At 40.9% G+C, this 26,019-nt stretch overlaps 3 protein-coding genes across 6 annotated transcripts in view; 2 read left to right on the top strand and 1 right to left on the bottom strand.

Annotated features, from left to right (window-relative positions):
- The first annotated feature begins 7,434 nt into the window (after window positions 1-7,434).
- LOC146872271 (cytochrome P450 6k1-like) lies at window positions 7,435-9,408 on the top strand. Its single transcript, XM_085663656.1, has 5 exons — window positions 7,435-7,979; window positions 8,054-8,422; window positions 8,497-8,684; window positions 8,760-9,048; window positions 9,126-9,408. Exons 1-5 carry the CDS (start codon window positions 7,451-7,453, stop codon window positions 9,296-9,298), a joined length of 1,548 nt encoding a protein of 515 aa, XP_085519782.1. The 5' UTR covers window positions 7,435-7,450; the 3' UTR covers window positions 9,299-9,408.
- Window positions 9,409-10,331: 923 nt separating this feature from the next.
- Window positions 10,332-12,789, top strand: LOC118450049 (cytochrome P450 6k1-like). The gene is made up of 5 exons (XM_035885431.2): window positions 10,332-11,114; window positions 11,224-11,592; window positions 11,655-11,839; window positions 12,115-12,403; window positions 12,497-12,789. Exons 1-5 carry the CDS (start codon window positions 10,595-10,597, stop codon window positions 12,673-12,675), a joined length of 1,542 nt encoding a protein of 513 aa, XP_035741324.2. The 5' UTR covers window positions 10,332-10,594; the 3' UTR covers window positions 12,676-12,789.
- A 3,122-nt stretch (window positions 12,790-15,911) lies between these two features.
- Window positions 15,912-26,019, bottom strand: part of Pde9 (phosphodiesterase 9) — a 55,317-nt gene continuing 45,209 nt past the window's right edge. For all 4 annotated transcript variants that reach the window (XM_035885404.2, XM_035885405.2, XM_085663650.1 and 1 more), the window contains 6 exons: window positions 25,357-25,564; window positions 24,838-24,952; window positions 20,022-20,259; window positions 19,545-19,931; window positions 19,162-19,413; window positions 15,912-19,037 (listed from right to left, as the gene is read on the bottom strand). In XM_035885404.2, the coding sequence (XP_035741297.2) occupies window positions 17,037-19,037; window positions 19,162-19,413; window positions 19,545-19,931; window positions 20,022-20,259; window positions 24,838-24,952; window positions 25,357-25,564 (3,201 nt within the window). In that variant the 3' untranslated portion in view covers window positions 15,912-17,036. The remainder of the gene's footprint in view (window positions 19,038-19,161; window positions 19,414-19,544; window positions 19,932-20,021; window positions 20,260-24,837; window positions 24,953-25,356; window positions 25,565-26,019) is intronic.

The following is a 26,019-nucleotide window of genomic DNA, read 5'->3' as shown; positions in this document are numbered from 1 at the left end:
TGGCACGAACCGCGACGGAGGAGCGTGGAAATTTGCTAAACAACATTCTAACATTCGTAACGGGCGACTTCGAATTTTGGCGTTTAATTCGCCAAGTACAACGATAAAAAAAGAAAAAGAAAGGACGTTGTCGTTTGTTAGATCCCGGTGGAAAATTCGAGCCAATGGTAGATCGTGAAACGGGTCGCTAGGAAGGATCCGCGCAAGGTGGACGATCACGAAGGACGAAAGGTCCTCGAAAAAGTCCTCGGTCCGACCGTACGTCGACCGTATGGCCACGCGCATCGAAAAGTTCCGCCTGACAATGGCCCGTCCGTTGGAAATAGAATCGCCCGAGGTATGTCCGCGTATGAACCGTTGATACGGATTTGAATATTAATTTAGGGTCGTCCACGGGAGACGTTGTCGTTCAGGGTGCCCCTAGGTCACTCTCAGGTCCTTGTTATCCGTTGCTTCGGGTAGCCTCTTAATAAAGTTCCGGTACCGTTTCGCGATACTGTAACGGAATCGCACGCATATATCCTCGGTCGCGTAGTCGTCGTTCGTACGTATTCAGGAGGCTGGACGATGCTATCGGTGTGTACGGAGGAAGAAAAAAAAATAAAAAAGAACAAAGACGAAAAGAAACGAAAAAGAGAGAACCCTGTTGAGGCCTCATGCGCTTGATACCTCAGGTTGGATTTATCGTAACGGCCGCTTTTCCGACCTGTTTACGAGTTTAGCGACGCGAGGATACACAAGAGAAATATCTAGGTAACTGGGCATTTCTCCATTGCCTACGTTCGATCTCATTATATACCAAGAATGATTCGAATGATCGAAAGTACGAATCGCGAGCGTTTTCGGGCTGATCTCTTCGGGATCGATTTTCAAGGAGATTCTCGGCCAAGCTGGTTCCCCGATTCCGGGAAAGGCTAATTAACTATTCGAGTTTCGGACGAACCTCGACTCCGCGCCGAGGAGTTATTAGAGTGTCGTAACAACAATGTTCGATTCGTAAATGACAGGGAGAAATTAACGTTCAAAAGATTGATTAACTCGGTTTGTTCCACCTCTTCCTATTTTTTATTATAATATCGCGGCCTTCCCTAAAGAGAAACGCGGACAGCAACGGCGCGAAATTATCGGACGCGAGCGTGGAAATCACAACGATGTTTCGTATAAATTCAAATTATCATATTAATGTCATCGTGTCATCGTCGCATTATTCACGTATCCCGCGACTAATATCTCATAATAACCGCTCGGAGCGTATAAATTCTACGACGGTTTCTTGGAAGTCGATAATAGTTGGTCGATGAATTTCGGGCCACCCGTTTGCCGAGAGCCTCTTTCTCTCTCTCTCTCTCTCTCTCTCTCTCTTCTTAGTTTCGTCTCCTTAGTATAAAATACTAAAAGGTTCAGAATCAATGTTATTTAAAAAACACAAGACTGGATGGAAAAATCTCTGTCTCTGTTTCTCTAAGCGATATTGCTCCGGCATACTTTTTCAAAATTATCGCAAGAACGATAGCCGCGAGCCTCGAAAAAGGACAAAGTACAAAGGAACGGTATATTATACCTACTTGCGAGTTAGTCTCTCACGCTTTCGAAAGTCTCGGGAGAATTTGTAGCCGCGAGACACAGGGAACGTTCCCTAAAAACAACGACGGATCGATCGCGCACAAAGGAAGAAGGAAGCGAGCGCGCGAACGAAATAAAGAAGGAGGAAGTCCACTTTCGAAAGCGAGCGTCGAGATATTTCAGGGCAATAATTCAATTAGCCCCGAAGATTTAGTATCGCGGACTCCATAATTCAAAAGCTTCGGTATCGCAGGAAAAGAAAGAGAGAAAGAGAGATGGCAGACTCGGTTAGAGGCACCTTGGCATAAATTAGAAGAACAATGCTCGGACCAAGGTGGACGAAAGGTAATGGCCGCGAGGAAAAGGGCCGCGTGGAATAAGGACGCTAATAATACGGACCGACGTGTTGGAGAAGAAAACGCAAGAGCAAGAGCGAGAGCGAGAGAGAGAGAGAGAGAGAGAGAGAACGGACATTGGCGAATATTCATGCGTAATGCATGCACGTCGTGTGTCTCGGTTGACCTCCCAAACAATTAGAAAGGGTCCGAGATACACGAGTATAAGCGCAAAGAAGCATCGCTTCTGAGAACTAGAAAGAGAATACTACCCTTCCTAGCTTACGGAGGGTTGCGTTTCAATTTTCCAACGAACCGTTATATCGCAACGTCCTTCCAAAAATAAAAACGTTTCGGCCATTTTAAAAGATTTAATCGTTTCGAGAATCGAGAAAGATGAAAGACTCGACAAGTGGAACTTGGAAATCCGTCAAGAGTCTTTTGGTTTCGTCGTTACTCGTCGTAGCTTCTCGCTTTAAGGACATATTTATCGGTCTCGGAGCCAGAGGGAAGGGAAAGGGTCAGGGAAACGAGGAAGGGACACGGCGTCGCTCGAAAGAAGTCTCGAAAAGAAAAAATGCTGACAGGAACCGGTAAGGCCCGTGCCTCGAATCGAGAACGAACTGATGTCGATCGACTCGCTCGCTTTCCGGCCCTAACTGTCCATCCTTTGCCGAGGAAAAGGTTACGGAGAACGTGGTGGACGGTGACCCCTTTTCTTCGGGGTCATCCGGAAGGGTCACTGATGTCCGACCGATGACCCGGGCCCGCCCTTACACTCCCGTCTACAATTATAAATGCATTAAACCCATCCCCTTTTACAAGATAATATTTAAATCGTAGCGGTGTCAGGAAGGGCGACCGCGCCCTTCTTCTTCTTCTCCTTCTTCTTCTACTACTACTACTGTTCTCTTCCTTTTCGAAGAAAAAAAGAAAGAAAGAAAGAAAGAAAGGAAGGAAGGAAGGAAGGAAAAGAAAAAAAGAGGATTCTCGCCGTTTGTCCGAGAGCGAATTTATACTCTCTCGCGGTGCGCCGTCGTCCGTACGATTTTTATTGCGTGCGTATTGGTGTTACCGTGCGTGTACCTGCGATTTTATTGCGTGTATTTTCTGTTATAAATTCACCGTAGGACTTTTGGGGTTGCGCCCGTACGTAGCGAGAAAAAGAGGAAGGCGAGTCCGCTATTTTCCTACAACCCTTTTGCTCGTGTCCGCGTACGTAAACTATGTTAGGAGAAGGGATAAATTTCTGCTCGGGAACTCGGGGATTATTTTTCTACGAGTACTTGCCCTGGGAAAGCGTCCGTCGAAAGCGATTTCGGATTTCTCGCTAAACGACGACAAAGACGAGTAAAAGACGAGTAGGGAGGATCCGGCTTGGCAGAGAGCGTAACTCTCACGAAAGAATCTCTCGTATATCTCTCGATGATCGCGTGGCGCCTTTAGAATGGACCGAGCTGTCGTCTCTGTGCCAATCGATTTCTTAACGATAAAACTCTGTCCTTTTGGTCGCAGTTTGGTTCGATCGAAGGGACATTCGATCGAGATAACTTCCTTTTTCTTTTTTTGTTTTGAGTGCCCGCATATATCGACTATATCAATCCAGAACGAATGATTTATTAATAATTTAACGATATATGTATCTTTGCCATTCGAATGAACCTTTAAGGACATATCGGATGAGACGAAATAATTGTTTCTCTTTTTAAGAAATTCCAGGATTAATTTTGTCCTCTCTCTCTATCTCTCTCTCACTCGTACTCGTGCAATGTCTCATGGAGACGAACGAAGGTAGATTGACTTTCAAGAGGAAATTCTATTCTCCTGCTTATACGTGCTCGGTCCGTATATACACTCAACGTGAGCGGCAAGCCAGCGGTAATTTCGAGAGGATTCCGCGTTCGCGACTGGCCGCTTCCGGTTTCGCTTTTCCTACAACCGTCCCGTTAAGTGACTCGACCAATCCGCGGTTGGTTTGTGCGCGTTGGAAAATCTGGCCGGCAGAGGAAACTACCTTCAACGAAGAGGGCGAGAGGGAGAGGAAGAGAGAGAGAGAGAGAGAGAGGGAGAGAGGAAGAGAGAGAGAGAGAGAGAGAGGGAGAGAGGAAGAGAGAGAGAGAGAGAGAGAGGGAGAGAGGAAGAGAGAGAGAGAAAGAGAGAGAGAGCGCTCACAATAGCATTCTCGAGTTAACGAGTAGGAAGCTTGACGCGTGGTATTAAGGTCGACTCTCGGTGCTTCCTTTATTGTTCGTTATTAGGAAAGTAAAGAAGAAAGTGAAATGTAATGTGTAATGTAATAAATTGAAAGAAAAGGAAACTAAACTTTCTATTAGATAGTTTTGGACTTTTGAAAGGGATAAATGGTATTTCTATTCTCCCCTATGATCGATTCTGCCGTCGCGGACCGGTCGAGATATCGAATAAGCAAAGTTCCTACGGCTCCTGTCGCGTATCGATCCAAATTCCGATTCAATTTTCCACGCCCCCGGCAAACGCGCTTCGAGCGGCATGCATTAAACATCGTGCATCGCGCATACCGCGCTACTAATCCACGGCCGGTTATAAACGCGCTCCGACAGACGCCTCCTACGAGCTACGCGAGCTTAAAATCGAGCACCACCGGGAGAGTTCCTCTCCCTATTCCTCCATCTCGAATGCCCTTCTTTCGTCTGCGTCTGCTAGAGTTTGACGATCGAATAGTCGTCGCGACGGAACTCGAGTATCCAGTCGGACTGATACGCGTATTATGTAATCGAAGTAATGCTCTCTCTCTCTCCCCCCCTCTCTCTCTCTCTAAATATATATACTAAATATGTATATATATTTATTCGCAAGTCGGTCAAAACTTGATAAAGACAAGGAACGTGCGAGCTTCCCTTTTTTCATCACACTCCATATCCAGCAGGATCCAGTCTATTATTAGACGTAATGGTTCGAGAAAAGTTTCATTAACTTGTTCGATGCCTAATTCATGAGACGACCGACTATCCCCGATCTAGACCCGATGGGATACCGTATAATCCGGTCTCCGTCGTCCGAGGATCGTTTCGAGGAAGGAAGATCGAAAGAGAACGCCTCAAATCGATATCTCAAATAGCACTTTAATAGAAACTTACAATTACATCACTCGTGAGCGAGTAACTTTGAAGGAACTATTTTAAACCTCACCGAACGAATGTAGAGTTAAAATTTCTTATTATAAGAATTACTATAAACGTTCGAATCTCATTTAAAAGTCGCGCCACGTATTTGCCATCTGACGGAGATCAAAGAAACTATTTGCTTTAGTTATCGAAATGACCGGTACGCGGCGCGACTCTCCTTTTCCGTAATTATCGACGATCAATATCGAATAGCGCCACTTTATCGACTCATCAAGTTCGTGCCTGTGTAATTCGAATCAAAGTCGCATCCTTTCGAACAATATTATCGACTTTACGCGGCTTCTCTCGTTAATCGTAGGTGTATGAAGGTACCTACGAGGTCAAAGGGCAATTATTATTTTAACAGTCATTATCGAGAAATAATAATGTTGAACAAATCGCTGGAACGTTTACAAAAAGAGCCTTAGCTGCGATCCTGTCGGATCCTTTTCTTCCTACGCGAAATCTACCGTTGGATACACGAGACGATTATCCGTACGATTTCCTACAATGTATACTACTCTCCTTCATTATCCTCGGCCCGCAACCAGGATCGTCACGAAGGAGCATTCTCGCGAGCTCGCGTGTAAGCCATACGTTTTGCGGCGTTTTACACGAGAAAGAGATTTACTAAATAATCGGACGATGGAAGATATTGCATGCGTATAGGTTGCGTACGCGCGTCTGTGTACGCCGTTTCGCCCACATCAGTGATTCTTCTTTTCGAAGAAAAATCTAAAAGAAAAATCTAAAAGAAAAATTTCATAGACCTTCAGACTCGAACTCTCGAAAGTTCGCGTGTGAGAAAAACGGTAGCTAAGTTCGAGGATTGAAACAAACTAACTTACATCTAAAGCCGTCTCTCCGCGGACGTTCTGTTAATCAGCGGAGAACTGAGCGAGCGAGATAGAAAGAGAGAGAGAGAGAGAGAGAGAGAAAGAGAGAGAGAGAGAGAGAGAGAGAGAGAGAGAGAGAGAGAGAGAGAGAGGGAGTAGTTAACTACTAGATAGATACTCGACGAAACAAAGTTTAACCTCGCGTGATTAGTCGAGTCGGCACGATACGCCATGAGACATGAAATTATCGCATCTAAGATTTTTTTCTTATTTTCTCGTGTTTGGAAATAACAATTTTATGAGTTATTACGATATAGCTAATATCGTATAGTTTAACGGGGTCTGAAAAAGAAGCGCAAAAGTCGTTATCATGTCACAATTTATTCTTTTTTTTTGCCATTATTCATTTACATAATATAAGTAATACTTATTATCAAAGGTTGTTATATTTTACGATAAATGCGTAATCAACATATAAACTAATGCAGAATTTTATTGTATTTTATTGTTTATTTATTTAATTTATTTATTTAATTATACCCAAAATAATTTTTCGGAATAATAAATAACCGTTTACTGTGTTATAATATTATCGCAAATTAAATTTATAATACGAAGTATCGTCTCTTCGGTCACTTCTATCGTTAAATTTGGATTTTTTCTAAAGTAGGACAGAGTTATACTTTCCCTTATACATCATTGCGAAAAAATCTCAAGTACGGATGCTTTCTCGATGGTAAGAAATTTCATGGACGTTATGTAAATGCAAATAAATAAGAAGAACGATAAATGAAAGAATAATAATAGAGCCTTTGGTCGAACGTTCTGAAATCATATACGAGATCGGCATATGAACGTTTAAGGGACGTACGGGGGTTTCAATATTCCGCACGTATACGTGACACGACATATTTCGTGACGTATAATGATTCGCCGTAGTAGTACGAAATTACTAAACTCGCTTAAATATCCCGCTAGAGATATCTATCTTTTACATATAAATGCGACGACGGTACGTCACTTTACCGAGCTATTACGTCCTAAAGAATCAAAGAAAAATTCATTTTCGCTATTATTATTTTCTATTCGATGGAAGAAAAAAGACGCTATTTTATTGTATTTTATTAACGACGATTTCCAATTATTTCAAGCAATAATCGATTTCACTCAGAAATTCGAGAAATTGCGTCTTGCTTGAAAATAAGAAACAAACAAAATTACAGATAATATTTGATAGTATTATGGATGTAGTGGAACGAAGATTATTTAATACATACCCTATCTCTATAAATTCCAACTAAAAACGATATCAACGCCTCAGTCGTGTTACAAAGTTTATTACCATAGATCATATTTTAGCAGTAAAGCGAATCAAATTATTAAAAGCAATCATTGCCGCGGTTATATTATATCAACAAAAAATAAACCGGCGCTGTTCGATAACGATTTCGTATAAAAACATCCTAATGCATTATATATCTTTCGAAAAGAGAAAGGAACGAAGTGTTGGTTGAAAACTCTTTTCGTGAAGGCTTTTTTTTCAAATATTTCCAAAGAAGTTCTTTCTGTGACGATGGGACTCATCGACGACTATTGGCTTTTCATTGGTACGATCTGTCTCCTCTTCCTTTTGACCCTTATAACGACGATATACATCTATATGACAAGAAAATTCGGTTATTGGAAAAAACGCAACGTATTGGAAATAAAGCCTATTCCATTGTTTGGTAACTTTGCCGATGGCTTTTTCATGAAAAAATGTCCTGGTGAATTCATAAAAAATCTTTACGACGAATCAAGCGGATCACCGTACATGGGCTTTTACATCTTCGATAAGCCTTTCTTTTTGATTCGCGATCCTGATCTCATCAAGCACGTTCTCGTCAAAGACTTTGATTATTTCGCCGACAAGTATTCTAAAACAGATATTAAGGATCGACTCGGTTGGGCGAATCTCTTCATGATAAAAAATCCAGCATGGAAATTTCTTCGATCGAAGTTAACGCCGTTTTTTACGAGTGGCAAATTGAAGAAGATGTTCGATCTGATGGTTCATATCGGTAACGATCTCGATACGCATTTAGAATCTCTTTCGTTGAAAGGTGAGATATTCGTTGAGTGAACAAATAAAATCCGACTTTATAAATATAATTCTTTCGTTTCATTTCAATCCTAGGCAAAGGGAAAACGATCGATGTTAAGGATATCTGTGCGAAATTCACGACCGATCTTATCGGCATCACGGCTTATGGCTTGAGAGCCAACTCATTGAACGATCCTAACGCGGATTTTCGAAGGTGCGGTAAGAAAATCTTCGATTTCACTTGGTGCCGCGGCTTCGAGATTCTCACGATGTTCCTGATGCCGTCCTTGATTAAATTGGTAAGGCCGAATTTCTTCGGAAAAGAGAATTGCGACTTCCTTCGAAAGGTTTTCTGGGAAAACATCGAGCATAGGATAAATACGGGAACGAAGAAGAACGATCTTATCGATCTTCTTATCGAGTTGAAAACAAATTACAAGGGACAAGAATTTCATGGATTCAGTAAGTCCAAAATACGAACTAATCTGATCCGATCCGATGGATAATGTCTGATCGATCGTTTGTCTCTCTTTTAGAATTTGACGGGGACGATTTGGTGGCCCAAGCGGCCGTATTCTTCACCGGGGGCTTTGAAACTTCGTCGACGACCTTGGCCTTCTCGTTGTACGAGCTCGCCCTGCATCCTGAAATACAAACGAGATTAAGAAAGGAAATTCACGAGGCTCTCGCGAGCAACGACGATCAACGGGTTACCTACGATATGGTAAGATAAGATTAATCCGTCTTTCATATATTATCCAATTGACTTTCTTCAAATATTATTTTGATTCGCTCGAAGGTCGTCTCCTTGCCTTATCTGGATATGGTCATCTCGGAGACCTTACGAAAGTATCCGGTATTTCCGTTCATCGAACGAATTACTGGCAACGATTACAAAGTACCTGGTCATGATTTAACTTTGGAAAAGGGAACGCCAGTTTACATATCCAGCATGGGACTGCATTACGATCCACGATACTTTCCCGAACCACATGTCTACAATCCCGAAAGATTCAACAAAGAGAATAAACAAAATATAATACCGTATACGTATCTGCCTTTCGGCGAAGGTCCTCACATGTGTATCGGTAAGTGTAAACATTTTTTTCTTCTTTTTTTTTCTCCTACAATTAGTCACTAATTATTTTTTATTCAATTCTTACAGGGCTCCGACTTGGTCTTTTGGAATCTAAATACGGTCTTGTACAGATATTAAGAAAATATCGAGTTTCGCTATGCGAAAAGACGCTGATACCTATACGCTTAGATCCCAAAGGATTGACCATTACGGCATTGGGAGGATTGTATCTAAACATAAGTGAACTTGAGAACGATTGATCATTTCCTATATTTCATATTATAAATGTATATCCTATATTTCATATTATACATGTATATAAATGTATATCCGTTGATACATATATTAGGAAAAAAAAAATATATTGCAAATAAAAAATGAATTTACAATGATTCATAGAAAAAAATATCAACGAGACAATAAGCATTAATATTATTACTTTTTCCCCCGACAACGCGATAAGTAATGTATAATTAAGAAAACTACAAAGGAAGAACATTGCTATGTAATTTTCTCTTGGAGGAAATATGCGTATGATGGAGCACTTTCAATAGCATCCTACTTAACATTTTTTTTAATCGTTCATTGACAATTATTACTCTGACTAGCCAATTATTTTTATCAAAGAGTAGAAAAAAGAAAGAAGAACAAAGCGAAAAATAAGAAAATCAACAAACGATCGCAAATTCCTCGCTCGGAGGAATATGTACATTTTATCGTAGAAATACGTTCGAGATGCTATTCAGATATTAAATCGAAATAAAATGAATTAACGGATAAATCGGATTAAATTGAAACGCCCGATTCTAGCGAGATGACTTTTTATCACCCGGCTATATGCACTTCAAATTTCAAAATAGTGCATTGTATAGATCGAGAAATCGGAATAATATTATTAGCAAAATGAAATGAGAGTTCATTGCTCAAACAATTAAGCATTTTATTTTAATATATATAATATAATATATAATTATATAATATATAATTATATTATATAATTATAATATACATATAATATATATGATATAATATATATTACATCATATGCATATCATTATATATTATATCATATATATTATATATATATATATATATATATATATATATATATATTCGATTAAGATAAAGTGAAATAGGAAATATTTTATAAAATCAAAATGAAAGTGTTTTATGTTTGTTAAATTATCCATTAACACGCACAAGACGATGATATAAGAAAATGAGATACGCTATTGGAGGGAGAACTGTTGGGAGGGATACGTATTCATAAATACAACTTCGCCAAACAAGAACGCAAAGTTCTTAACCTTCCGTTCTTTAGAAAGGTAATTCGCCTGCGTCGTAATGAGAAATTAAATCTCTCGAAGGAAAGTGAAAGTAAATAGATATTTAACTACAGTTTAGTTAGTGATATTATTTCGAATCGAGATAGATATCAATTACTCTAGGCAAATTTTTCGATCGACACAACATTTCTATAATTAAATAGATATATTTTTAAAAGAGTTCGGTTCAGTGGAAAGTTTTCAGTGCAGATTACATACGAGTTTGAAGAAATGGCGATTCTAACGGCGTACTGGGGCCTCGACGGTATTGTACTTTTCTTCTCCCTTTGGATACTCGCTTATCTCTATATGACGAGAAAATTTAAGTATTGGCAGAAACGCGGGATAATGGAAATCCCACCGTTACCGTTTATTGGCAATTTTTGGGATTGCTTCACCATGAAAAAATCTTCCGCGGAGTTCGTCCAGGAGCTCTACAAACGATCCGAGGGATTACCCTATATAGGCTTCTACATATTCGACAAACCCTTCATCCTGATACGCGATCCTGAGTTGGTAAAAAACGTTCTCGTCAAAGATTTCAATTATTTCTTCGACAGATATGCCTCCCCGGATGTGAACGATCGTTTGGGCTATGCCAATTTATTTATGATGAAAAATCCTGGCTGGAAAATTTTAAGGGCAAAGCTCACTCCGATCTTTACGTCCGGTAAATTGAAGAAAATGTTCGAGTTGATGATCGAGATTGGCAACGATCTCGATAAATATCTCGATTCCTTAGGATTGGAAGGTAGGATACATATTTATTCATATATGTACGTATATATATATATATTTTTTTTTTACGAATTAGTTGTCACTTAGAACGAATTGTAATCACAGACTCAATGTCTCTACAGATAAAGGAAAAAATATGGAGATGAAGGAGATTTGCGCGAAATTTACCACCGATCTAATTGGCACGACCGCCTTTGGCCTTCGAACTAATTCCCTAAGCAATCCGAATGCCGAGTTTCGTAAATATGGCCAAAAGATATTCGAATATAACTTTAGTCGGGGCTTCGAATTCTTGTCGATATTCTTTATACCGGGCATCGTCAAATCAATAGGCGCCAAATTCTTTGGGAAAGAAGTCAGTAATTTTCTTCGTGACACTTTTTGGAACGTTATCAACGAGCGAATAGCTTCTGGTAATAAGAGAAACGACCTGATAGATCTGCTGATCGAACTTAAAAAGACTTACGGCGATGAGGATCTCGGCGGATTTAGTAAGTAAAATCGAACAAACGATCGATAATAATTTACTGGCCTTATATACCTATTTCTTTAGAATTCGACGGTGACGATTTGGTCGCTCAAACGGCCATCTTCTTCTCGGGTGGCTTCGAGACCTCCTCGACGGTTATGGCCTTTACCGTTTACGAATTGGCCCTTCAACCTGATCTCCAGACGAAACTCAGGGAAGAAATCCTGGAGGCTATAGATAAAAATAATGGAAAATTTACTTACGACATGGTAACATCGTAAACTATAATTACAATTTCAACTGTGATAATATATAATTAATTTAATTCATTGCGAGAGCGTAATATCGATGAAAGAAAAAAAAAAAAAAGAAAAACAACTTTCGACACTTGAATTACATAACAATTTTTTATCTTTTCATTTAATCATATCTACCGCAGCAGCATAGTCGCGATTACGTTCAAGAAAAATTTCTGTAAATTTTTTTAATTAATGTCGCATGATGACGCAACGTTGTTTTTTTATTCCCTTGCTCGACACTTTAGGTCACCACTTTACCATATTTAGACATGGTCGTCTCGGAAACGCTTCGAATGTATCCACCGTTGGGTTTTTTGGATCGCATCGCCAATCAAGATTACAAAGTCCCTAATTCCGATCTGATCATCGAAAAGGGTACTCCTATTATGATATCGATGATTGGAATGCATTACGATCCCCAATATTTCCCTAACCCGGAAAAATTCGATCCTGAAAGATTCAACGAAGTTAACAAGAGGAACAGACAGGGTTACGTTTATTTTCCCTTCGGCGAAGGACCCCACGTTTGTATAGGTAATAACTATACTTTTAATTACATTAGGACGATTAGGAACGATTTCGATATTCATTAACTTATCCTTTTTATCGTTTTTCTTTTCATTTTAGGAACACGCATCGGACTTTTGCAGGCCAAACTAGGCTTGATACATTTACTTAAGGAATATGAATACTCTCCGTGCGAAAGTACTATTATACCGATGCGTTACGATCCGAAAGGCTTAACGACCACGCCTTTAGGCGGTATACAATTGAACGTTCGCAAGTACGTCCAAAATGTTGCCTGAACGTTTTTCAACTTTACTGGTTTTTAGACTTACGATATTTATATTATTTCGCTGATACATTTAAAATTCTTATGTCTTTAAAGAGACAAAATAAAGGAACAAATTATTAATTTACGTTTTTTCGCCTAATTTCTCTTATTAATATCCAATCTAACGTAAATCTACGAATGATGAGACAAATTTTTCGTTTCGATTAATGGAACAGCTTCTTCTTTTATTGAAATAATACCAATTTAAGATACACACGAGGAAATATTGTTTTTAACCCGGCTCGATCCTTTTCACGTATCTTTATCGTTCCCTTCGTCTCATTCGCACAATTACATTTACAAAAAAGACCGATCTTATGGCCGTAGAATTCAACCATGTATCGCTTGGACAATAATATTAGTATAACATTGTTATTATTACGACATATTGGAATCAAATGGATAGATAAGTACCACGCAATAGACATTATCATCGTATATACTTTATTCGCCTCGTTCTCATTATTATTTTCTATGTGTGTGCGTGCGTGCGTATGTGTGTGTGTGTGTGTGTGTGTGTGTGTGTGTGTGTGCATGTGCGTGCGGGTTACGATGATAATACATCGTTCTTTCGTTTTATTTTCTTTCTAAATGTCATATCAGCGTGTTAGCTGCGATCTATAACTGATCGTCAAATTTTTTTATGATCTAATTACCGATTTTGATTTAGAACATTTTACTTAGACGAGGAAACGAACGAGATCATTCGTGTCTTTATTTTTACATTTATTGGCACAAGGGCGAAATTCTTTAAACAACTATCGAATTAAATCTATCCACACGGATCGGAATTTATCGCCGTAGTTGGACAATAAGTCGTCGACGCATTTTCCGCAATGCGGAAATTCTTTTTTTTTTTTTTTTTTTCATGCCGTTTTTCTTTTTTTCTTTATACGCAGCTTCTCTTACACACACGTTACATCATTAGATTATCATAGTAGTAACTCGCCCGCGAGCTTAAGTTAACAGTATCCTTTTATTTCTTTCTCAATCTCTCCTCAAAGTCTCCTTAATCGTTTGCGTACCACGAACCATTTTCGCGCTCTTTAGATTTTGTGTCGAAAAAAGCCAGGACATTTGACCGAAACAGACAAATGACGACCCACCTGAAATTTGTCAAAACGCGTTCAGCCTTTCAGACGCATGTACGTCGCATCGCTATCAGTAATCCATTTTATATTTTGTAGTTATCTATTCTAAATTAATAGAATATATATATATATATATATATATATATAATATATATATATATAATAATATATATATACTATTAATATATATATATATATATATATATATATATATATATTATATATATATATATTTTTTCATTCATAACTTTATTTTATGTATTGCATATATGTTTGTTTACCGCATTGAACATGACAAGCGCTATCGCGCTCTTCGGCTTTTTTCGATATGTAATCGACGAAGCGCGATTATGCTCCTTGGCGTTTTTCGATTATGTTTTGTCTGATACGCAAACGGTTAAACTCTCGTATCAGCTAAATATATTTCTATCCGTACATAGAACTGTAATTCATGTATATATATATATATTTTTTTTTCTTTTTTCTTTTTTTCGTTCATTTGTATACTTATCTTTTTCCTTATATACGACATTGGGTCAGTTCGTGCTATTTTCATATGAGATAAAATAAGCAGTTTAATCTGTACTTTATGAATCTCGTTCGTTAATCTATGGATTGGGAAAGACGACAAACGGATAAATTTGTCGTATTGTTCGATAGGACCAACGCATGACAGAGGAGAATCGGATTCGACGGTGCGCTTAATAGGATTTTAATATTTCACGACACTAAAGTAAATTCTCTTTGGAGATAAGAGAAGCTGTGACAGAGATCGACCGGTTGTATTCCGTAATTGACAATGGTAATTGAAATATGAGAAGGACACGTAGTGCGAGTAAATAACGAATTGACAAGTGAGGGCGGTGTCGCGAGGATGCGACCCGCTTGGCCCATTTGATATCGATTTCAAAGTTTCAACTTTTTGATCGCTGCTCTCACTTTCCCTTTTTCTTCTTCTCTTCCTCTTAGCACGTATCACGCGCATTAACCATGCGCGGTCAGAGAATTATATCTGCTATTCGATCGACTCTAATTTATATATACTAACCGATAAAAAAGCATTAGTATTAAAGTGGACATTTAAAAATATATTTCAAATTTTTGTTTTGATGCTTTAGTTCGATTTTCGCGGAAACGCGTTTTTATCGTTCATACATTTCTCGGTTTTTAAGTAAAATCGTAAGACGCTTCGAACATTCGATAGAGATACGTTTTTAACGATCCATTTGGAATTCTATCGAGCGATATTGATTGTCCGGCTAGATTAAAAATCTTCTCTTTTTTTTTTTTTACCAGTTTAGTTAGAAAAATTGGCCCACATTTATTCGGCCATATGAGAAGAGGGTAAGATTAGTAATTAGGAAAATGACAAATAAATACGTAGGTCAGGCACAGATAGTGTTTGATAATTGATCATATATAGTCTATACATTTACTTTACGCGGCTTTCACTCTCTCTCTCTCTCTCTCTCTCTCTCTCTCTCTCTCTCTTGCTCTCTCTCTCTCACACACATACTCTCTCTTTCTCTTAACGCACGGCGTAGCACTCTCGTTCCTTCCAATTCTCATTCCACGATTTCGAATCCTTCCGAATTGCCAACATATACCGATATAAAAGGTAGTCCTTTTTTTCTACTCGCAATCTTTAGGATAAAAGTTCATACATCTAAAGGAAGTTTGCACATTTATAGTCGTAAGAGACAGACAGACGATCGACGAATCGATATACATACGTAGAACAATATTTGTTTAGTATTTCCAGGAAGTGACGATTTTTGATTCGATGAAGAGGCGTGTCTCAAAATTTAAAAGTATCATTAGAGTCAACTCGTAGACATTGCTCGTCGCATTCATTTGATTTCTCAATTATTTTCCTTCGATAAAACTTAACGAACCTTTTTCCTCGACGCAACGAAAGGAAAAGGTTGAAAGGAACGTTAGGCGCGTTAACGCAAAACGATCGTTGAGATCGTCAAAGTCGAAGGGTAAACTTACCCCCTAAACAATAAAGCTACGGTCGTTATTAAAAAAAAGAAAAAAAAAAAAAAAAAAAAAGAAAAAAAGAAAAAATTAAAAAACTAAAAAATACCCTAATATAGGTTCAGGCTCTCCCCCTCTCCTCTCCTCTCCTTCCCCCCCCTCTCTCTCTCTCAAAAACAATAACGTAAGACTAGAGTTCAACAATACGTGCGGTTTCTTAATCGCTTACGGACACGCCGATGTAATAATAGTATAAAAATATAAACATTTAAAAAAAGAGGAAAGCAGAAAAAAAAGTAATCGAAGATTAAAAAAAAAAAAAAAAAAGGCGCGTGTTTCAACAACGTCGAGGGATCGAGCGGTCGATCGTTCGTCGATCGTTTCACCGATCACAAATCAGAAAGACAATTAGGCTGCGTCTTTCTTATTTCCACTAGAGCTATCTCTCATACCTATATCTTTCGTTCGTTTCTGTATCATACACGCAAGAGTCGATCCGTCTACGAATCGACATTTTTTCTCTATCTAACTAGCATATCCTATGTATATATACATATATAAACTTGTTGTGTGTGACGTGTCTTATATGTACACAAATAGCTGCACACATGCGTAAAACGCGCTTAAGCGACACACGTATGCGTACACAATGTGTTGTCCGATGTCGAACGAGACGAATACCTTAAGGGCGTTTATTCTTCTACGCTTACCTCTTTTCCGTATATTCATATATATATATATATAGGTATATACGCGCATCTATTCAACGAACAACATTGACATTTACTCGTTAGGCTGTGCCATGATTCGACAATAAATAACCTAATCTATGTTTATCGAAAAAAGAAAAGAAAAGGAATGGAAAGTAAAGGGAGGAAGAAGAGAGGGAAAGAAAGAAAGAAAGGAAGAAAAACAAAATATAAAGAATAAAAAGAAGAAAGGGAGAAAAAATGGCGTGACGCGTAGGAGGTCGCGTAGCAAGGGAAAAATGAGATGCTACACCGAAATCCAAGGAATTGGAAAGTCTCGTTAGAAATTTGGTCGATTCCATGGTCGAAGCGCGACTCGCTGGAACACCGGGAAAAAAATTTGGTAGCGATTTGGCAAATCAAATATCGCGCTCGATCGCGAGCCGAAGAAGAGAGTTTCTTCTCGCGCTAAATTAGCTGTTGCAGCAGAACGGCTGTCGCGCCCACCATTCTCGACGCGACGAATTGGAAGATCCATCTCTTTCGGCTCCTCGATCGACGCGAAGGACGTATCACTTGATCTCATCGCGGCTCTGAGATTTCTGTGATTGGGGATGGACCGGGGTCGACGAGGACGGCAACTCGCTCGTCGTTTGTCTCTTTGGCCGGAAACTTGCGGCCAAGGAGGATATCCAACCGGTCTGAGAGTGTTGCGAGCCCTGATCGTGCAACGAACCGCTGTTGCTGTTGCTCCTGGTGCCGTCGATGCTCATGCCTGACTTGAAACGCGAAAAGAGACCCGGCGAGGATTTCTTCGAGGCGGCAGGCGATGAGAACGCGTTAATCTTTTTCCTTGCCTTTAACGACTCCTTACAAAGCATCGAGTCTAAACTACCCGTATGCTGAAGGTCCTCCGCTTTTTTTGCCTCCAAGGAGCCCAAAAGAATATTTTCAGTTTGCTTCGTGATCTTTGATATGTCCTCCATACTGGCGGAGCTCCGTCTGATTTCGACTTTTCCCATATCCTCGGCGTCCTCGTATCCGCACGGCGACGAGCTATCCGGATTAACGACTATCTCCGGTTTTTCCCGTTGTTGCTGACCGATGCCTCTAGAAGGGCGCACCTCGATCTCCTTGAACTCGATGTCTATGTCTATGCCGATGTCGATGCCAATGTCGAGGCCCTTTTGCCCCTTTGAACATTTACCTTCCGGATTCGATAGATTTCTCCGATGCTTCGATTCGATCGACTTATTCTCGCCGGGTAAAACTTCCAACGAGGCCGACGATTTTCTTTCCTTCGCGAAGACCGTCTTCCAACCCTTACTCTTCGAATCCTGCATCTTTCTCACTTTCGGCAACGTCATAGCCCTCTTATCTATAGCCCTCGACAGCTCGACTACCGTCGTCGGAGGGATCTTTCCGGCGTCCTCCTTGCTCGCTACTACTTTCCTGAGATTACATCGCTTGCAAATGCTCGGAGGATCGCGCTGCTGCTGCTGCTGCTGCTGCTGTTGCCGGCGCCTGGCGATAGCGGTGCAAGTATTAGCGCTCATGGAATTGTTTTTATTCAGACTTTTCGCCACGTGTTTCGTGGCTCTTGGACTAGGTGAATCTTTGGAGTCGAAACTTATGCTCAAACGATCCGTAAAGTTCCTCAAACGCGATAGCAACGACTTGTGATTATTCGAGGAGTTGCTCTTGTCGTCGCAAGAGCAACGCAAAGAGACGATCGATTCTCGTCGAATTATCGGAACGTCCTTGCGACCTATCCCGGAAGAGGATTGATGCTTCGAGCCATTCCTTCTGGTACGTTCCTTTTGGAAGTCACCGATCGCGTTCCCGTTACCCTCGACCACCTGTATCTCCTCGTTGATGACGTTCTCATCGAAGAAAATGGAATCGTCTCGCTCGAGTTCTTCGAGTATTTTACTGCCGTCGATCGATCTCACGCTAACCGGCGAGCTAAGATCACTCCCGAGATTGTTCTCGCCGCGGCTACGTCTCCTCTCCCTCTCCCTCTCGCGCTCTCGATCGCGCTCGCGCTCGTGTTCCCTCATGGCTCGCGCAAGCTCGTAATTGTGATAATCCAAGGAGGATTTCTCCTTGCTGCCCTTCCGGCTACCGGGATAACTCTTTCTGCCGGAATGCGTGGCAGATCCAACGGTCGTACCCTCCGTCGAGATTTTAAACTTTAACGTCTTCTCACTGATCTCGACTTCGGTTGCCGTCTCGGGATCCGAACTCTCGAGATTCTCCGCTTCCTCGATCGTTAGATCTTCCGTCGTAATGTCCTCCTCCGTCGAGCGCGATCTCGAGTGAATAGTACCGGCGGAACGTTTAGAGCGCATGCTATGAGACGAGGTAGATTTGACGACCGCCGTCGTTGCCGATGTCGACGTCGACGTCGACGTCGAGGCCGCGGCCGTTGAACTAGTCGCGACCTGGGCCAAAGACTGATTCGATTCTCCGAGATCTACCACGCTCTTACGATGATGCCGCTCGTCCTTTGCCGCCTCGTTAAGTCTTCGATAATACTCGAGAGCTTCTCTCACCGGTCGCACTATGAGATCCTGCAAAGAGAACTCCGTTTGACATATATATGGATATCTAATACGTACCTAATTATTTGATGTTAAAGCCGAACGACACGACAAACTGGTGGGTATCATCAGCGAGGAATATTGATTGCGTTACCTCGAGTTCGGGAAACAGCTCGCCGAGGGCTTCGAAGAGAGGAAGAAGAACTAGGCCGATAAAGCTGCACTGCGACGAGGGTTTTGTCACTTTGTCACGATCCATAAACGGAGTTACCGGAAGCCCTTCGAGTTTCTCCGCGTCGCTCTGCTTGAAGAACTCTTGAAGCAACCTGTCCAACCACGGTTCCGCGACTTCCATAGGCCGTGCCTCATTACTGATGTCGGCAACCTTTATCAGGATCATCGATAGCTACCGTAAACAGAAAAAGAATTTTATATCGTTCGTGTACTTGGTCCTAAAAAAGTGATTTTCCATCGTCAAGTTTTAAAAGAGGTTTTGTCTCGTTAAAACGACGAGATAAAATGATTATGAACGCATACCAGATTAATGTGGGCCCTGTTCGAGTAATCGAAGTCCGCGATGATGTCGGTGAATTGCGCTAGTATCTCGTTATGCCTTGCCATGTCGGTTGCGAGAATGCATCGTATGATACCTTCGCGCACCGTCCTGTAGGTCGAACAGTCCAAGGACGCCAAGATGTTACACTCGGCGGACTCTAGGACGCGAAAGGCCACCGAACAGTGATGATTCTCCAGAGGCGAGATATCGTTGTAACGCAGGGCCAACTCGGTACGCGCGTTTATCTGATAGATGTTGTTGTAGCCCGGATGATCGAGGTCGTGGCATATGCAGGAGACAATCAGGACGAAGACCTCGAGGTTGCCGATCCGCGACGGCAAATCCACCGCCCAAGCTATCGCGTACATCTGCGTTTTGCAAAATTACCTTATCTATACATTTATTCCTCGATCGCGCATATATATCATATGATTATTTGACGATTAAATCGTCCTTACCATCTGAGCGACGCAGAAACAATGCCGGAAGTTATGGAATGGCACCTCGTTGTAGTTTATGTAGACCTCGTATAGAAAGTTCCTCAGAACGTATAAGGGAATGTTGAACTTTTGAGGTAGGTCGAGCTCGACGAACATCGTTTGCAGCATCAGAAGGAGCTCCTCGTCTTCCCATTGTCGGGCATCGAAGGCCGGCGAGCGAAGCCATTCTCGAACGTTCGATGACATGGCCACATCGCTGAAACGATTCCCAAACATCAAATCAACGATATTACTTAAGGCCGCGTCTCGACGAAAGGAAGAGAACAGAATTATTTCAATGAAAATGATAACGAGCTACGCGCTAATTGCCAATCCAATAATTTAGGTCGGCGCACGAAATCGCATCGGCATCGTGATAATGCACGCTTCGCGACGGTCGCTATTATTGGTACGCCACATCTGATTATTAGTCGGCTAACGGCGGCTTAATAGCATTTTGCGGTAACGCGCTAAGAAGCTTACTACGTCGCCATGGCGAATAACACAATTCATTCCATTCCATCGTGACAATATGCGTATGCGTTTCTATGATTAGCTGTATAAACAATATAGATAATTATACGAGCGAGTTCTCTCTGTACAACTCGTTAATGATATTAAAAGATAAGTTTCGTCTTCTCCTCCCTTTCTCTCTCTCTCTCTCTCTCTCTCTCTCTCTCTCTCACGAGCTTGTTTTATCCATCGTGAAAAGAACTACGTTTTTCATTTATAATTAATACAACTACGAGTTCTCCTCGAACGAGGAAGAAAAATAAAAAGCATCCGGAATAATCGTTCTCCAATTATCTCACAATTATTATTCATTATCCTTCGTTAAGTAGCATGATTAATTAACGAGTCAGATTTAGGTAACGTATATTATCAAAAAGGTCATAAGTCACAGAATTTTCTCAAGAAATACATTGTAATAAACTTGAGATTCGCGTTAAGCAAGCTTTGCCATCGACTATTTGCCGTCTTTTTAGTCAAACCACGCAGGATTTGTGTCCCGTAAAGCAACGCTTCGAAGCACCCCTTTTGCTTGATAATCATCGACGAGGAAACACTGGTGAATTACGACAAACGAGAGCCCTACCTAATGCACCGTATTGAATCGAGTGCGGGAGAGTAAACGGTTAAAAGGGAGCTCAAAATCCTCGGATTATTGATGACCCGGAACCGACAGCAGGATTTACACATCGAGTGCAGCTCGGTACATGCTACTCGCTCTTTTCAAGCCGCATCGCTCGTGTTTATGTTCGCTGCTCGATAATACCGTCCAACAATGTATTCCTGCACGCGCGCGCGCGCGCGCAACTCTTACAGTGCTAAAAGAGTAAAGGTCTCAAAACAAAAAAAAATATTCCTTATAGCGAATTTAATTAATGTCTCCTTAATAATAATGTCCCTAAGTAAAGGTGGATATTCGACTCTTTAAAAAGCGTTAATTATTCTCAAGATTAGTTTACGCCTGATGCGACTCGACCCGAAGAATTCTTAATAGAATTTTTTCCTCTTAACGCGAAGTAATGTAATTCACGTGAAATTATGAAATCATTCTTTTTCTTCTTTTTCCTCTTTTTTTTATTGAAATCCTCGGCGTTTGTTTGCGCGGAAGTATGCTTCTCCAATGGGAAAATGAATTTTTTAAGCATCTAACGCGGAGAACGACGACATGAATTTTCCACGATTCAGTGAGAGTGGTCCACCCATTTCGGGATTCAATTTACGTCCCACGGTAGTAGGACGGTAATCTCGGATAAAGTACCAGACTCGTCGAGCTTAATCGCCTACGAAATGCTTTCTCTCGTGCTACTCTCGCGCATCCTCCTTTCCATATCGCTGACCTACGGGGACATTAGATTCCCCGTTGCTCTTATGTTGAATTCCAAGCTTCGAGTTAATAGCCAACACCATTGGGTGTGGGAGTAAGGGTACGACGTGGAATGGTGTCTTCTTTCTTTTTCGAGCCCTAAATAAATGTTTGTGGTGGCACCGAGCGGTAACATTCGAAAAAGAACGAAGCGACGAGAATCCGAAAGCGTATTGCATCTTTGATCTTCGATCTTTAATCTCCCCTTTAAGAGTTCATTGATTTCGATATCGCGCGAACTAAACGTAAATTGTACGATAAGTAAATCGATTTACTCTACCAAGTTCGATCACGCTTTGTAACGCTTTCTACGAAATGCACGATAGCCCACCCTCACGTTTAGTCAATTAATAAAGAAATTAACGCTGACCAGGATTTAATTAATTTATTGACACTTTGCAACTAATCGATTAAATTTCCACTCTCCCTTTGAGGAAAAATTATATTACAAGTTTCTCTATTATTAGTATTCGAAGTAAGCGTTCGGCTTACGCCAGTTTATAGCGTCACGTTATAAATACAATTACGTCGCGTATCTCGCTTTAATCGTCTCAAAGTTTAAACTCGCAAACGCAAGAACTGAAAGGTGTACCTACGTGTGCACCTTGGGACCGTAATAAAAGTAAAATCAATTAAGGAACACGCGAAAGGGTTGCCTCGGAGGCATCTATAAAGTCTTCGTTATTGGATCTATGGCAGAATGCCAGTTTTACGAAAGCTGCATAAATCGATATACACAACGGCGAAAGATGTGAAAACGTTGTATACCGGTGCCGGCAAAGGGTATCTCGGAGCTACATAGACGATTCTACGTACACGGCGCTACGTAGTACAACCACATTCCTCGACATTGCTCAGATATGCATATGCGCGAAAGCTCCTATTTTAAGATTCCCCAAGTTGTTCCGCGCTTCCTCGAATCACCATTTTCCATCAACGTGACTTCCATTTAGAAACGGACGCAATTCCCGGGGACCGATGTCGGCTTTCGAAAGATGATAACAATTGTTTTGGTGGGTCTTCCAAAGAAAAAACCAATCGCACTAACCTTTCCTACTAACCTTTATTACGTTGGGTTTCTCTCTCTCTCTCTCTCTCTCTCTCTCTCTCTCTCTCTCTCTCTCTCTCTCTCTCTCTCTCTCTCTTCTTTCCCTTCTCCTGTTTTCTTCTCACTGATATTATAAAGTACCTATGATGTATAAAACTAAATTCCCCGCTGGAAAATGAAAAACAACGAGCTCGACTTTCCTTTTTCCTCTTTCCCTATCGAGACGAAAGTCTCGACTTAAAAACTCGTTAGATCGTGGAAGAAAAACGAAACTACCGTTCGACGCAATTTTCGAGTATCAACGCTTACGACACTTCTTCGCGTCCGCAGGGTCTTTTTAGCCAAATGATTTTTGTTTTGTACTCTTAAAAAAAAAAAAAAGAAGGAAAAAAAAGAAGAAAAAGAAAAAAAAGAAAAAAGAAACCTTCTACGGAGTTGATAAAAATGACCGCATCACTTTCAATATTTTCTTCAAAAGCTAGACGAAAATCAACGATAACGAGGCATCGAATTGACGAGAAACGAGCGTTACAAAGAAACTTTTTAGATGGATTAAGTGTACCAAACATAAAAAGCTCGTGTAACGTCATACGAAGAGCAGAAAATCAAGAAGATCGTTTCGTGTCGCCTGCAATAGGGAAAATATGTACGTCTCAAAGACGTACATATTTTTAAAACTTTATGACGCGTCCGCTTTGGTCCTTGAGGCGAACGCATAAATTCTGCAATATTAAAAAAAGATTGGCAGCTGGCCAAAAAATTTTTAACAGGCTACGCGACGAATCCAAGAGATCTCGATCCTTCGTGAATATCGATTCGATCTAAACATTTTTCCTACGGCTATACTAAAAGCGCTATCGAATAAGCAATTCCACGATGCACTACGATACAAGGAAATAAAGTCGAAAAGAGAATTTCAAAATATTTTCCATCTCGTCCACTTGGACGTTTGTTCCAATTTCTGTATACGCGCCACTTCCATTCGATGGCTGAAAAGCTTTGAATGTGCGGGCGAGAGAGAGAAAGAGAGAAAGAGAGAGAGAGAGAGAGAGAGAGAGAGAGAGAGAGAGAGAGAGAGAGAGAGAGAGAGAGAGAGAGAGAGAGAGAGAGAGAGAGAGAGAATAATAAGCGCCAAGCATGGAACGAAAATTCTCTTCCATTCCGGTAGAAATTGAAACGATTGAAAGCTGCGAAATATCCGCGTCGAATCGAATTCTGTAATCGCAAATCGACGTCGATAGGTTACTTTGACGTTTCTCCGAAGCGTACAATTTTAACGGGATAATCTCGAAGCGTTCGAAAAAAAGGTATGATCTACGCAAGCAGAGATATAGGTACATTTATTACGCGTAAATGATACAAGACGCGTCGCTGGTAAAAATCGTAACGTTGGATAGGCTCTCAATCATACCAATTATAGCCAAGTACGATAGACAGCTCCTCGTTCGTATTACGATCGACGAAGATATAACCGGAAACAAGAACGTATTGTCGCTTAATAGATAGGATTATAACCGGTGTTTAATCGTCTTGGGCCACCGCGACCGATGATGACCCATTTCGAACACAAAATGCACCCTCCTCTCGGGTGGGTATTCCAATCAAACATTCGACCACCTATAATATATGGGAACAATTTTGTCGATGAGACCACGACGTATAACCAATGTTCATCCCAACGATATGCGATAACGAATCGACGATGATTGTGAAAAATTTTAATCCTCCGAATGGCGTATATCGATTCATCTTATTCTCTATCCATCTATTTACTAATGTCAAAGGATAAATGGAGAGAATGTTAATGACATTTAAAAATGTCTAGAAAGCGTAAGAAGACGAGTAAAGAAATTAGATCAAGTTCGTCGACTTACCAGATGTTGAGGAACTTTTCTCGCACTTTACGCTTTATGCCGTCGCTCTTCCGACGATATTGTAACCTTCTACATGCTTTCGAGGAAATGGGTTCTGGAAGTTGCTTGTAGAAACCTGAAAATGACGCGATTACAAAGCTGCGTTACTCCAACAATGATATCTCTTAATTATGATTCATGGATATTTCCAAATAGAACAAACGATATTGGTTAAGCCAACGAGGGAAAACTTAGGACTGACACCGATTATTCCCCCATTATTTTTCAACCGAAGTAACTATCGTTCGACGGCACGAAATAAATTTCGACCGGAGGATGGGCAAGAAAGAAAAACCATCAAATTGTCAAGGATGGTTTTCGGCCAGCTCTCGAATAAATATAATTTACTTGACCGTTCGAAACCGTCAAGGGTATCGGTTGGAGACGAAATACGAGAAGAATATTTCAACTCGATCTACCGAAAAGCGCGAAGTGAGCCTACCAAGGACGATCCTCATAATATCTCGTCGGCTTACTCACCCAGCCAGCTGAGGTGCTCGGTAGTCTCGAGCTTGTTCTTGAAGCTGTCGACCTGCCTCTTAAGTTCCCGAAGTGCCAACGGTGGTGACGCGCAAATGGCCTCCTGGTGCTCGCGCAGTTCCCGCTCCAGGCTCGCCACGCGGCTCTCGAGTGCCCGCAGAACTTCTAACTCCATCATCCCCGAGGAGGCGGGGTGAGCACCGACGACCTTGAACAATATCGCCCTCTTACAACGACACCCTTTTATAACGACACTCGCAGCGACGCCTTCCATTCTTTCTTTCCATTATTTTTACACCTTTCACACATGTCTCCTCATTATTTCTTCTCTTCCATTATTTCGGAAGAAGAACTCTTGATTCTCGCGAAATTTCTTTCAAACGTTCTGATAAATAGACCGCTCGATCACAACCTCCCGAACCCGATCCTCCTTGAATTATAATTATGCATTAGATTCTGGATTAGATTCAATTTTATAAAAGGGATCGACGACTTATTGCGCTCGAGCACTATCGAGCACTATCGTCGTCCTCGCAGTATTCGATGCTTATTCGTGCACGATTCGCGGGCCATTGAACGATTTGTAACGTTGTACAAAACCGATCCCCGTGCATTTCCCGACGTTGTTATCAAATCGGATTATACCGAACCGAATTATGCATG

The sequence above is a fragment of the Vespa mandarinia genome, chromosome 23 (assembly GCF_050613455.1).
Source record: "Vespa mandarinia isolate Hongniang chromosome 23, ASM5061345v1, whole genome shotgun sequence".
NCBI classification, from domain to species: domain Eukaryota; kingdom Metazoa; phylum Arthropoda; class Insecta; order Hymenoptera; family Vespidae; genus Vespa; species Vespa mandarinia.
This window is presented reverse-complemented; position numbering and strand designations above follow the sequence as displayed.

Excerpts from the sequence above, each read along its gene's own strand:
- LOC118450049 (XM_035885431.2), top strand. The coding sequence starts at position 10,595 with ATGGCGATTCTAACGGCGTACTGGGGCCTCGACGGTATTGTACTTTTC. Across the intron at positions 11,115-11,223 it reads CGATTCCTTAGGATTGGAAG|ATAAAGGAAAAAATATGGAG; the intron begins GTAGGATACATA and ends ATGTCTCTACAG. Across the intron at positions 11,840-12,114 it reads GAAAATTTACTTACGACATG|GTCACCACTTTACCATATTT; the intron begins GTAACATCGTAA and ends TCGACACTTTAG.
- LOC146872271 (XM_085663656.1), top strand. The coding sequence starts at position 7,451 with ATGGGACTCATCGACGACTATTGGCTTTTCATTGGTACGATCTGTCTC. Across the intron at positions 7,980-8,053 it reads AGAATCTCTTTCGTTGAAAG|GCAAAGGGAAAACGATCGAT; the intron begins GTGAGATATTCG and ends TTTCAATCCTAG. Across the intron at positions 9,049-9,125 it reads AGGTCCTCACATGTGTATCG|GGCTCCGACTTGGTCTTTTG; the intron begins GTAAGTGTAAAC and ends CAATTCTTACAG.